Source organism: Mercenaria mercenaria, chromosome 8 (assembly GCF_021730395.1).
Source record: "Mercenaria mercenaria strain notata chromosome 8, MADL_Memer_1, whole genome shotgun sequence".
Taxonomy (NCBI): domain Eukaryota; kingdom Metazoa; phylum Mollusca; class Bivalvia; order Venerida; family Veneridae; genus Mercenaria; species Mercenaria mercenaria.
The window spans coordinates 70,717,156-70,729,411 of NC_069368.1; the positions used below are offsets into that span (position 1 = coordinate 70,717,156).

Below are 12,256 nucleotides of genomic sequence, written 5' to 3' on the forward strand. Positions count from 1 at the left end.
TTTCAATATCAAGTGTAATAAAAGGGAAGGTTTTTAGAATGAATAACACACTATCACATCTTGATATGTAGTGTTCAAAATAAAGCACTGTTATCTTTGAATCTCGTGCATCATGTGACGCTTGAGTTTTGTTCATAAGAGAAATTTCAGGATGTTATAAGATTTTCTTTAATTATGCCCATTTTTTCCCTCAAAATGCAATACGTAATCAGAGTCAGGGGATATTAAAAGTGATCTTAAAAATAGAAATCAAGAAAATATTTTAAGATTAGAATTAAATGAATATTTAGTTAATAACCAGACTACAAAGTAAACAATACAAGCATATTTCGTCATACTTAATTACTTATTCAATAATTAAGCCGGTAATTATTACACGTGTAACTTAATGAATGTGGTCATACGAAGCAGCATAATACAGTGAATAAAAAAATCAAAATGCAAATGGTAGCGAGTGTTCAAAGTATTTTCATTTCCATTTTAACCACTCTAATTATTTTCGGCCTACTGTGTATACTCAGCTATTGTTTTATTCATGTCATTGACTGATCTCGTCCTATTATTATCTTTGTACAACTTTAATCGGGTTAATCTGTCAAAACGTCAATTTCTTTTTTATCCAGTATTTCAGTCACATCAAACTTGTCAGATCTTCTCTGCACCACGATTAGATGATTTACTTCCTGCAATTTCGACTGTGAGAATCTTTTAGAACGTGTCTGTGATGTTATGGTATTCTTTTCTCTGGCTTCTAGTTTGTATGGTGTGTTTGATATTTGAAAGTTTTGGAAATCTCCATGGTAATAAGAGACTTCGACTGATTCAAGGTGGAATTTTTTTGTGTTACTCGGATGAAATTTTAAAGGAATGTGTTTCCGACAAATACAGACAGCTCCGAAAATAACTGACAGAATAGAGTTAGAAATATATATTTAGATACTGCAAACTGAAAATATGGCGCTCTTGATTCAAAGTATCCAGAATGGTGATGAAACGGACCCCTAGACCTGGCTGTTCAAAGTAAGAGACCAAGTATAAGAAATAAACTAGAAAAGTATTCATGAACAAGGACGCCCTCCACAAAACTAACAGCAAACATTGACCCTGGCAACATTTGCCTTCTCCGTGTAAATATGCACAACGTGTGGGATCACATTTGAAAAAAAAATTCAGTTCCAGTAAATAATGGTTGTGAATAATAATATTTGTGAACTTAAACATACAAAATGTTCAGGCATGCGCGTGATGACGAACTGGCGGACGTAAGCAAATCACTAGATTAATTTGAATGTGCACAAAATCTTTATGAACATTTCTAAATCTGCAGGGTAAATTTATCATCAGTTAAAATTTTAAAATGAAAAGTTCAGAACAACCTGATTATCAATCATATTTCAGCCGAAGAGGCTTAAACGTGACGGGACTTCTAATTATGTTTACAAACTTAAATGTAATTCATAACATTGTCAAAAATTTATACTTTTTGCTTTAGAAATGCATTCACAATTAAAGTCAACGGCGTTCTTTTTGCATATACATTTTAGCACAAAGAAAGGTCAAAAAGTGAAGTAAACAAAATTCGAAATTCGAAACAAATATTACAGGAAATAAAACCCCTGCAGACGACACCTTTGGTGAGGATATACTTCCTTTCCGTGGCTGTTAGTACATTTGCCACTTCAGAGTAAACATCACCAACAATATTTTTCCAAGTGGGTGCGTCTCTGATCATGCTGCAAAGTACTAGCAAATATTAATGTTTAACCGAGTTATAACATTATGCACTTCTTCTTTAGGAATAAACTGTGGTTATATAGGTACATCTTAATAGGGTTAAGGCCGAATGTCATCATGAACGCCTTTCATTTCCAGCTGCTTCTTGCATTATCACAGTTTTTATTCTTTACATTTGCAATCGTTTTTTTTTTGTTTTTTTTTTCATATTGATTTATTTGATAATCACCGCAGAATTCTGCTATATCATTTTGATTCTGAAAATGTTGAACAGCATATAAAATGTATCACTCGTTCTCGGTGCCTGTATTGCTGGCATGGTGTCAGTATAGGGTCATGCTTTAATTAAGAGAAATTAGCATTTTTTCATATTAGAAAGTTACTTCACACCAAAAATAAATAATGACTGTATACACAACAATATTTAATAGCATTTAGTATACTTCGGTTATGAATAAAACAAACATAAAGGATATTTTTGTCATCACCTTCATGATAGTTTTAGTGCGCAACTATAAAATTGAAATTTGGAATCAAACATCTCTTTTACCTTGGCCCAACCTAAATAGCGTCACAAACACATTTATCTAAGGACTCTACCGTTCAAACTCTTCGTTTTGGGTGTGTTCTGTGTCACATATATTCACAAAATATATGCAGAAATTATAAACAAAAGTTTTAGAATTAAATTCAACAAAATTAATTAGAATTGTTAATATTTTGATCGATAGCGGATACTAACGTAATCACGGCTGTTATTGTGTCTTTTCAAATGACAGATGTCTTTCGATTAATCAAATGCTAATTGTTAGTTAACGTAAACCAGTTTTTAGACTAGGTTCACTTGTTGGTATGTATATTATTTAGGTAGCAGTTGGTAGTTTCCAGCCACAGATTCGAATTGGCCAGGGTCAAAATCTGTCATTAGAGATAAAACCTTGAAGTGAAGGCAGTTTTGATGTTTGAAATATTTGTTGATGTGAGTTTGTGATTAACAAGTTTAAGAATGGTATGTTGCAGAAATTCTGGCAGATGCGAATGTAAGCTTGATGGCATCATTTTCATATAACTGCTTGAAATGCATATATGCCACTATCAGCATTGAGCGTCTCGTGAACTGTCAAATGTCTTATAGGCCTCACACAGTTGAAAATAGTGAAAAAAGTAATCGGTTGACAGGTATTTTTGTCCAGCTCTGCAAGTAATACTTGAAACTGAGTACAGAATGCAAGTGGCCATTTGTCTCTATCCATTCCCCTAACATTTTAAGGCCAGTTGGAGATATGGCTAATTTGGGCTGAAATGTCATGTATTTTCGCGGGCTGAAATTATCTTTCAGGTGGCTTGTGGATTTAAAAATCTATGCTTTGTATGAAGTTTACTATGTATTTTATTTCTTCTTCAAGTAAGATGTAAACCGGTATCTTTTTATTTTCAGGTCTGCATCTCGTAAGATATCGGAAGCCGTCTGACTTGGCCACATCGCTCGGAAGTCTGAAGTACTAGAAAAAACCGCCATCTGCTACCTTAAGACATTTGTCAATTTTTGTAAGTACTATTTCATGCTTTCTTTTGTGTTGTTCAAGCTCTCCAGTATGTGTTATTTAAAAATCCGAGCTGAATGGATTCATAACATAGACAGATGTTGTTTGATATGGTAGAAGTTAAGGGGAGGTAACTCTGATTTTACCGGGTAAGTAAATCTTATTTTTGTTTGTAGTGTAGGGTTTTCTTAAAATTTCTAGCGGGAAACACATTTCTTTTGTAGTTTATATCAAATTTAAAGGAAGAAGGACTATTTAAAGGAAATATAGGTGCAACTTTTTGGCATTTTGTAAACACATGGCTGTTTCACAAGGCTCGGAACTGGATTCTGTGGTGATATTTCTTTCGAAGATATTTCTCGAGTGGCAGGTATGATTTTAGTTCTTACAAATTTCTATTGTGGCTTTATCGGTGTCAGGACATGACGACAGAAGAAAAGTGTAGAGAGTGGATACATCTTGGGTGCATTTAAGGTCCTGGAGTGAGGGAACATTTGCAGATATTTGTTTTTAATTAAGAGAAGATACGGTTTCTCGGAGATGTACTGGGAGATTGCTCGAATTCGTTAAAATAGGTAAGTTTGGCAACAACAACAACAACAACAACAACAACAACAAAAACAACAACAACAACAAAAGTGCATTGTAAAATATTTATTTAAAGCTATTTTATACTTACTGTATGTAAGGTAATATGAAAAAGTACTTGTAAACAGGGGCGGCTTTTCCTGAGCTTGCGGATTTGAAGTACAGTTAGTCTTGGGTAAGTAAGCTGTGCTGCTTTTAATTCTGTTCCTCAAGTATGCAGGGCTGTGCACAATGCTAATACAGTACATTTATGGCCATCATGTAATAGTAGGTAAGTCTTTTTTTTAATGTCAGAAAGATAGATGCAGTAAGAAATATGTGTGTAAAATGGGGCCAAATCCACAATATTGTAGACATTGTTTGGACATGTGCAATTTGCAAGAAGAACAAAGCATTGTTTAAATATTGGTAAGATTTTATTTGTCATAGATCATTTTCTTAGAATCAGGTGCCAGACAGTCCATGGAGATGCATGTCTTGGTCCTTAAGGTAGCAGTTGGTAGTTTCCAGCCACAGATTCGAATTGGCCAGGGTCAAAATCTGTCATTAGAGATAAAACCTTGAAGTGAAGGCAGTTTTGATGTTTGAAATATTTGTTGATGTGAGTTTGTGATTAACAAGTTTAAGAATGGTATGTTGCAGAAATTCTGGCAGATGCGAATGTAAGCTTGATGGCATCATTTTCATATAACTGCTTGAAATGCATATATGCCACTATCAGCATTGAGCGTCTCGTGAACTGTCAAATGTCTTATAGGCCTCACACAGTTGAAAATAGTGAAAAAAGTAATCGGTTGACAGGTATTTTTGTCCAGCTCTGCAAGTAATACTTGAAACTGAGTACAGAATGCAAGTGGCCATTTGTCTCTATCCATTCCCCTAACATTTTAAGGCCAGTTGGAGATATGGCTAATTTGGGCTGAAATGTCATGTATTTTCGCGGGCTGAAATTATCTTTCAGGTGGCTTGTGGATTTAAAAATCTATGCTTTGTATGAAGTTTACTATGTATTTTATTTCTTCTTCAAGTAAGATGTAAACCGGTATCTTTTTATTTTCAGGTCTGCATCTCGTAAGATATCGGAAGCCGTCTGACTTGGCCACATCGCTCGGAAGTCTGAAGTACTAGAAAAAACCGCCATCTGCTACCTTAGTTAAAACGCTTGTTAAACGTCTACTTTCGGCAGGTGTTTTATGTCATCCCAAGTCTTCAAACTGTACAGTGTTTAGTTTTTCGGAATTGCAGTTTCTCACATGAAAGTGTTTTACAATTTTGCATCTTTACTATCGTTCATCGTTTACTAGTTTATTGATATTTGGCCAAAATAAAAGGAAAGAAAGAAAACAGAAAAAGATGAACAAGTGAAAAAAGTTCATAGAACACTAATTGTAAAAATTAGTAATTTAATTTTTCGAAAGCCAAAGAGTCTATCAAACGCCATGTCCAATATATGATGCCTACTACACGCTCCAACATGTCGGTATGATGCTTACTCACCATCCTGGGTCTAACACTATCCTGTTATTCGGGTTCTATCTAGATATATTACAACGTTTGCTATTTTTGCTATTTTTTTCTGATATATTGCATTGTCAACAGGATCCAAAGTGACGTCACCGTCATGTCCATAAGCATCAAGTTCAAACATGAACCCGAATCCCACAACAGTTGCAGTTTATAATAGAAATGCGTTTAATGCATCAATATGTCGAATTCTTTTCTTTAACATTGCACTATAGAAATGAAAGTTTTAAACTGTGTGTGTTTTCAGCAAATTGGTCAAATAATAAACTATAAATGTGTATGCAAACTTTGGTATTCAGCTCGAAATCTATTTTAATCAGCCATTATGCGCAAAGACAACTAACTTATTTGTGCACGTGTTTTGATCGCCATAAGCACGAGGTATTTGGAACCGTTAATTGGTTACTTTGTGTTATTAGATTTCTTATAACAGTATCACACATAATGTGACAACTTTCACACACAAAATAATTTCAGAACATTAAATAACACGCAATTCATAACTGTAAAAAGGTTCAAATACCTCATCCGGGGATCTAATTTTTTACCCTTCCGATCCTGCCCCTAACCCGTCTTTAATAAACATACGTGGAGGGAAGGCTGTTTCAGCGGACACAACTCGTATTTTCGTTTTTAGGTAGCAGGGTGCACTTAGATTCGAAATTTTTTGGCACGGACAGTCTTACATGTCGCGAGTCGCAATATTACACTTCCCTTATGGCAGAATCAGGGTGGCCATTTTATAAATTGCGTGCATGTTTTGTACTTTTAATTAATGGCAAGATCAGGATTCTCATACAAGAATAAAGAAAGTTATCAAAACGAAAGTGTTACACTATCCATGAAAAATAGCATGCCAAAATCATCAATTTTGCACTTTTTGAACAGCCTGCAATGATTCCACTGCAAGAACAATACCAAATTATATTGCATTTCTCAATTTAATAGTCCTTACTGAACTTCGGGATATAAACGGAATGGGGACCCATCCAGCTCATTTTTTTTCCACAAAATAGCGAAAATGTTCCTGAGTATCAATCAACAAGCACAGAACCCTTCCGTGATTTGAATTTTCCGCGAAAAGGTGCCTCATTGATTCATACAAAGCTACCAGCAGTTAGTTTTACAACTGACATCGGAATTTTACATGTGTCGACTGTATAAATTTTCTAAAGAATTAACAATCATTATCTCTCACCTTAATTTACAGACATCCAAAATCACGAAGTTCTAATTATAACAAATATTGACGGTGTACCCTGCTACCTTATCTAATGGTGGGGTCTCATATTTTCTTACTGGAGGTCCATTTCCAGATTTTGCGTTGTTTCATTTCCTCTCACAGCTGTTTTATATCGTTAGAGCAGTTTTGTTTCCATTTAATAAACAAATTAATTGTCCTAATAAAAATGAAATAAAAATGTGAACTAGCGCGATCCAGTAAAAATGTTTTTTAGCATGAAAATAAGCGGACGTACAGTACACATTTTATTGATATGTTATTTTGAATAATTGTCTTTGGGCAAATTAATGCCCCAATTAGCTATATAACAAACACTTTAAAGACGTCATAAAATTTTGCATGCTTAATTAGTATAAATGATCATTACAAATTCAAAGGTATGGTGGTTTGCTAAAGTAAGACAAAAATAATCAAAGCATTTCTCTAACGTGCATTGATCCATACTAAGTTCAGTGAATGTCATTTAGATGTGGCTTCAGATCTAATCTTAACTGAACAGAATCTAAAACAGTTTAATTTGCGCATTTATGCGATTGTTTTTATACTATAAAAAAAAAAAAATAAAATAAAGCAGTTTATACTATTCATTATTTTACGGCAGTCTTATAAACAGATTTGCAAACATTTTCCAGTCTTAAGTATGTATAAATTTAATGTTGGGAGTTATATCAATATAACATTGTAAATTGTCCCGTCAAATTATGTTAGAATTGTTATGTACTTTTATACAGTTGTCATAATGTGAAATATAAATATGATGTATGTAGATATCATGCATTAAGAAGAAGAAGAAAAAAAAAACACAAATAAACGAAACAAGAGGGCCAAGATGGCCCTAGGTCGCTCACCTAAGAAACACACCATAACAGTGTAAAACATGTTTGGCCTAGTGATTTCATGGAAACAAATATTCTGACCAATTTTCATTAAGATAGGACCAAAAAATTGGTCTCTTGCGATAAAACAAGCATTTTCTTAGATATGGCCTAGTTTTTGACCCTAGATGACCCATGTTCAAACTCGACCTAGATTTTATCAAGGCAATCATTCTGACCAAAATTCATGAAGATCAACTGAAAAATACAGCCTCTATCACATACACAAGTTTTTTCTTTGATTTGACCAAATGACCTAGTTTTTGACCTCAGATGACCCATATTCAAATTCTACCTAGATTTCATTAAGGCAATCATTCTGACCAAATTTCATAAAAATCAATTGAAAAAAACAGTCTATCGCATACACAAGATTTTTCTTTAATTTGACCTAGTGACCTAGTTTTTGACCTCAGATAACCCATATTCAAACTCGACCTAGATTTCATCAAGGCAATCACTTTGACCAAATTTCATGAAGATCAACTGAAAAATACATCCTCTATTGCATACACAAGGTTTTTCTTTGATTTGACCTAGTGACCTAGTTTTTGACCCCAGATGACCCATTTTTGAACTCGGCCTAGACTTCATCAAGGCAATTATTCTGACCAATATTCATGAAGATCAATTGAAAAATACAGCCTCTATCGCATACACATGGTTTTTCTTTGATTTGACCTAGTGACCTAGTTTTTGATCCGAGATAATCCATTTTCGAATTTGGCCTAGATTCCATCAAGGTTATCATTCCGACCAATATTCATGAAGATCAATTGAAAAATACAGCCACTATTGCATACACAAGGTTTTTCTTTGATTTGACCTAGTGACCTAGTTTTTGACCCAAGATGACCCATTTTCGAACTCGACCTAGATTTCATCAAGGTTATCATTCTGACTAATACTCATGAAGATCAATTGAAAAATACAGCCTCTATCGCATACACAAGGTTTTTCTTTGATTTGACCTAGTGACCTAGTTTTTGATCCCAGATGACCCATTTTCGAACTCGGCCTAGATTTCATCAAGGTTATCATTCTGACCAAAATTCATGAAGATCAGTTGAAAAATACAGCCTCAATCGCATACACAAGCTAAATGTTGACGGACAGACAGACGACAGACAGACAGACGCCGGACATCGAATGATCAGAAAAACTCAGCTCAGGTGAGCTAAAAAAAGCCGTCACGAATCAACCACACCATTTGTTGGTCTCATAGTGTGTATATACCACATTTTTACTGATGTATGGATATATTCTTGACAGGCGTGCCCACTAATTATTTGAAACAGACCATTGTCATACAGCTATGATAGTTTGACAGCTTAACTTCATGCTTATCTTTCACTTATCAAGCTATCAGCAAATGCATTATTAAATACCTGCAAGATGCATTTTCATGCAAATCACTTTCTCAGGTTTTTCTTATGGTAATTGAATATTTAATATGTATTATTTTCATGCAAAACGCATTAATAACCGTTCAGCAGAAGCCCTAAGCCTTAGCCATAGTAATCATATTAGAAACTCATTGTACGACAGTTAAGGTTAATACTTCACAAGTAGGCCGTAAACAATCTACAGTAGAACACCTCGGGCCGGAAACCCATGAAAAGCAGAAAACTCTCTGAACTGGAAACCCTGAGAATGGAAACCCCTCTTCATGGGAAACCCTGTAAAACGGAAACCTCTCATAACTGGATACCCTGAAAAGTGGAAACCTTTCTAAATTAGAAAACCCAAAAATGGAAACCCCTCTAAACGGGAAACACTGAAAAGTGGAAACCTCTCTAAACCGGACACCCTGAAAAGCGATAACTCCACTAAACTGAAAATCCATGGAAAGCGTAAAGACCTCTAAAACGGAAACTACAGAAAAGCTGAAACATTTTAAAAGTGGAAAACCTTGAAAAGCAAAAATCCGTCGAAAAAGAACACTTGTCTCTACCCAGACTGAATTTTCTTTAAACCGGAAACTCATCTAAACTTTACCATTCCTCTTGCTTTAAAAATGTTGGCTTACCGTTTACAAAACTGCACCAGGATGTATGGGACGTGTCGTATATATTTTCTTGAGAACCGGATACCGACGAACAAGTCATTGAGCTGACTTGAACTGCTGCGAAACTTTAGTCGGTAACCGATGGCAATATAACAAATACATTATCACTTTCCTTGAAAGGATTTGTTTCCGTTTCAAAAACTGTTTTCTATCAAAGAACACAATTAATGTCAGTATAATGCAACGCATCATTGCATTATACATTGTATTAAGTGAATGAGATATACTTATGGGAAATAATAAATATATTATCATTTTTGTTTTTACGCTAACAAACACTACTGACATTGACATTTTTATTGCACAAATTAGCATGCGTCATTAGTGTTTTCGTATTGTTTGGTAAGATGTCGAACAGATGCTGTAAGTACAAACGTTTATTTGTTTCTGAACACGTAAAACAGAGCCGTAATTTCCATTTATATGGTCTAAGGTTTAGTCAAACGTAAACTTGATCTTCATTTATTTTCTTTGACATAAATTATGTCGTAAAATTCTAAAACAGTTGTTCAGGAGCTGTAGTTAATTTTGTTGGGCGATTGACGAAGACCTGACTGTAAATTCAAATGTCCAGGTTTTGAAGTAACACATTCATCAAGACATGTTTACAGCTAGATCCCTATCATCTAACCTATTGTTCTTTCCCTTAAAACAATAATAACGACCAGATACAGCGGCGAGATATCACAGTAGTGAAAAAGTATGATTTATGCGCTTGTCAATAAATGAGCCGCACCATGAGAAAACCAACATAGTGCATTTCAAAGCCTATTGCAATTAGAGAAACCGTTAGCGAACAGCATGGATCCTGGTCTGGATCCATGCTGGTCGCAAATGCACTATGTTGGTTTTCTCATGTAGCGGCTCATATATCCGAAAACTGCATATCAATGTGACCCAGAATCATTTAACGCGTTCGGACGTATACGTTATACATAATTTACTGATCTTCTAATAGAATTAAGTTTTTCAAAAGCGAAGCGCAGCGAATTGGGACCGATAAGTGATCTATAATTCGGAAATGCCTGGTTGCTGACAGGATGTATTCACTATTTAAACTAGAAACGATTAAACAAAGATTTTCCTTAACAGTTTAACTAATTTCATTTGTGTTCTAACATTCAGTTGCGGCTGCCCTTTCCTTAAGTTACATAGAGCTATATTTTTAACATTGGTTGCACAATACACATGTGATATTGTAATTGTTATCCCTACATCTGTAAGTGGAGACTAGTAATCCCCATTTTACGTTGTGAAACAAGACGTTCCGCTTTGCCAGGTAAAAATAGGTGAATGAATTACCGGTCCACTTTTCTAAGATGGACTATCCAATTACCCTTTCAAGATAAATGTTCTTTGCCAAAATTACATTTACAAAAAACTGGTTGTCCGCATTTAGATGGTAGTCTAAACAAGCAGTAAACTTATACACTTACCAGAAAACAGCGTTAAACGCGATATAAAGGAAATTATTATTATTATTATTATTATACCAGATTTATATAGCGCCCTTTTCATGATCAATTTCACGTTCAAAGGCGCTTTACATAGTTCAAATGCAGCCACACAGGGCGCATAATTCATCCTCTACTAGTACAGACACAGAGCGATCTGACCAGAGGGACAGAGTGAGACAAAGCCCCCACGACAGAGAGATCAGAAATCAGATACAGGCTTGTCCGGCTAACTTAGCCTAGCTCGTTGCGAATAGACAGCCTGGTTCTTTAACGTGCCCAGTGTATAGCACTGATACACGCAAGGACTGGGTGGGAAACACTGAAAAGCGTTTCTGAAAATTCCCGAGTAGCTGCCGGGGATCGAATCCCCGACCTCAGGATTGGAAGGCCAGTGTGCAAACCACTGAGCTATCCGTCCACCACAAATGCGTAATGATACATGTTTACATTTTTGTTGGTCGGTTGCTATTTTGTTCGACAACGACCAGATGATGTTTTTGCTACATGGAAATAAACAGACAAAGTACAGATGATGACTGTTATTTATATATATCAAGAAAAATATAACCAAATTTTTACTAACCTGCAGACATAATTATCCGACAATTTGCTAAAAGTATCGCCGGAATTATTAAATAACCCATTTTGGATTTCGATGACATTCTTAAATAGGAGAAAACTCACTCGGATATAAACTTCAAACAATTATCTATTCATCACCCTTTAAATGGATACATCCAGAAAGAATGCTAAATACACAAAACAACACACGAACAAAAACACCTCCTTGGCGAACTCCGTTGAAGAAAAGCAGACACAAACAAAAATATCAAAGCTTAAGGCATGTAAAGTCATTCAGTTGTGTAACAACTATATATGCCCATATACTTGTTAAAACCTGGACAAATGACTCTAGCTGAACACAGTTGTACACTGTCATATGTCAACGTCTTACGCTTAACAAAAACGTCTGAAATGGCGTATGCACGCGTTATATTAAGTACATTCTAGTTCATACAGGGTTTTACGGAGGCAACGTTGCGTAAAACGTTCCGTGTACTCAAAACAGATTTACAGCGTGGTACTCCATTTGAATGCGCGTTTGTAATTACATTATAAACAAATTCATATTCTAAACGTTTTTGTTTCAAAGTTTTTTACGAAGAAAAAGAACGGCGCAAATGAAGATGGATTGCAGCATTTTAAGCCTTTAGCTGCTCTAT

The 12,256-nt window shown here is 35.1% G+C and overlaps 1 protein-coding gene and 1 long non-coding RNA gene across 5 annotated transcripts in view; one reads left to right on the forward strand and one right to left on the reverse strand.

Annotated features, from left to right (window-relative positions):
* LOC123565271 (deleted in malignant brain tumors 1 protein-like) overlaps positions 1-12,004 on the reverse strand; it is a 108,726-nt gene extending 96,722 nt beyond the window's left edge. For both annotated transcript variants that reach the window (XM_053550153.1, XM_053550154.1), the window contains exon 1: positions 11,617-12,004. In XM_053550153.1, the coding sequence (XP_053406128.1) occupies positions 11,617-11,695 (79 nt within the window). In that variant the 5' untranslated portion in view covers positions 11,696-12,004. The remainder of the gene's footprint in view (positions 1-11,616) is intronic.
* On the forward strand, positions 2,609-4,988 carry LOC128559096 (uncharacterized). 3 transcript variants are annotated; one of them, XR_008372162.1, is made up of 3 exons: positions 2,609-2,713; positions 3,173-3,282; positions 4,927-4,988. It is a non-coding gene; the product is annotated as an uncharacterized LOC128559096 (long non-coding RNA). The 3 variants fall into 3 exon arrangements; XR_008372161.1 differs by lacking the exon at positions 2,609-2,713 and adding an exon at positions 2,755-2,913; XR_008372160.1 differs by lacking the exon at positions 2,609-2,713 and having other exon boundaries at positions 2,731-3,282.
* Positions 12,005-12,256: the final 252 nt, after the last annotated feature.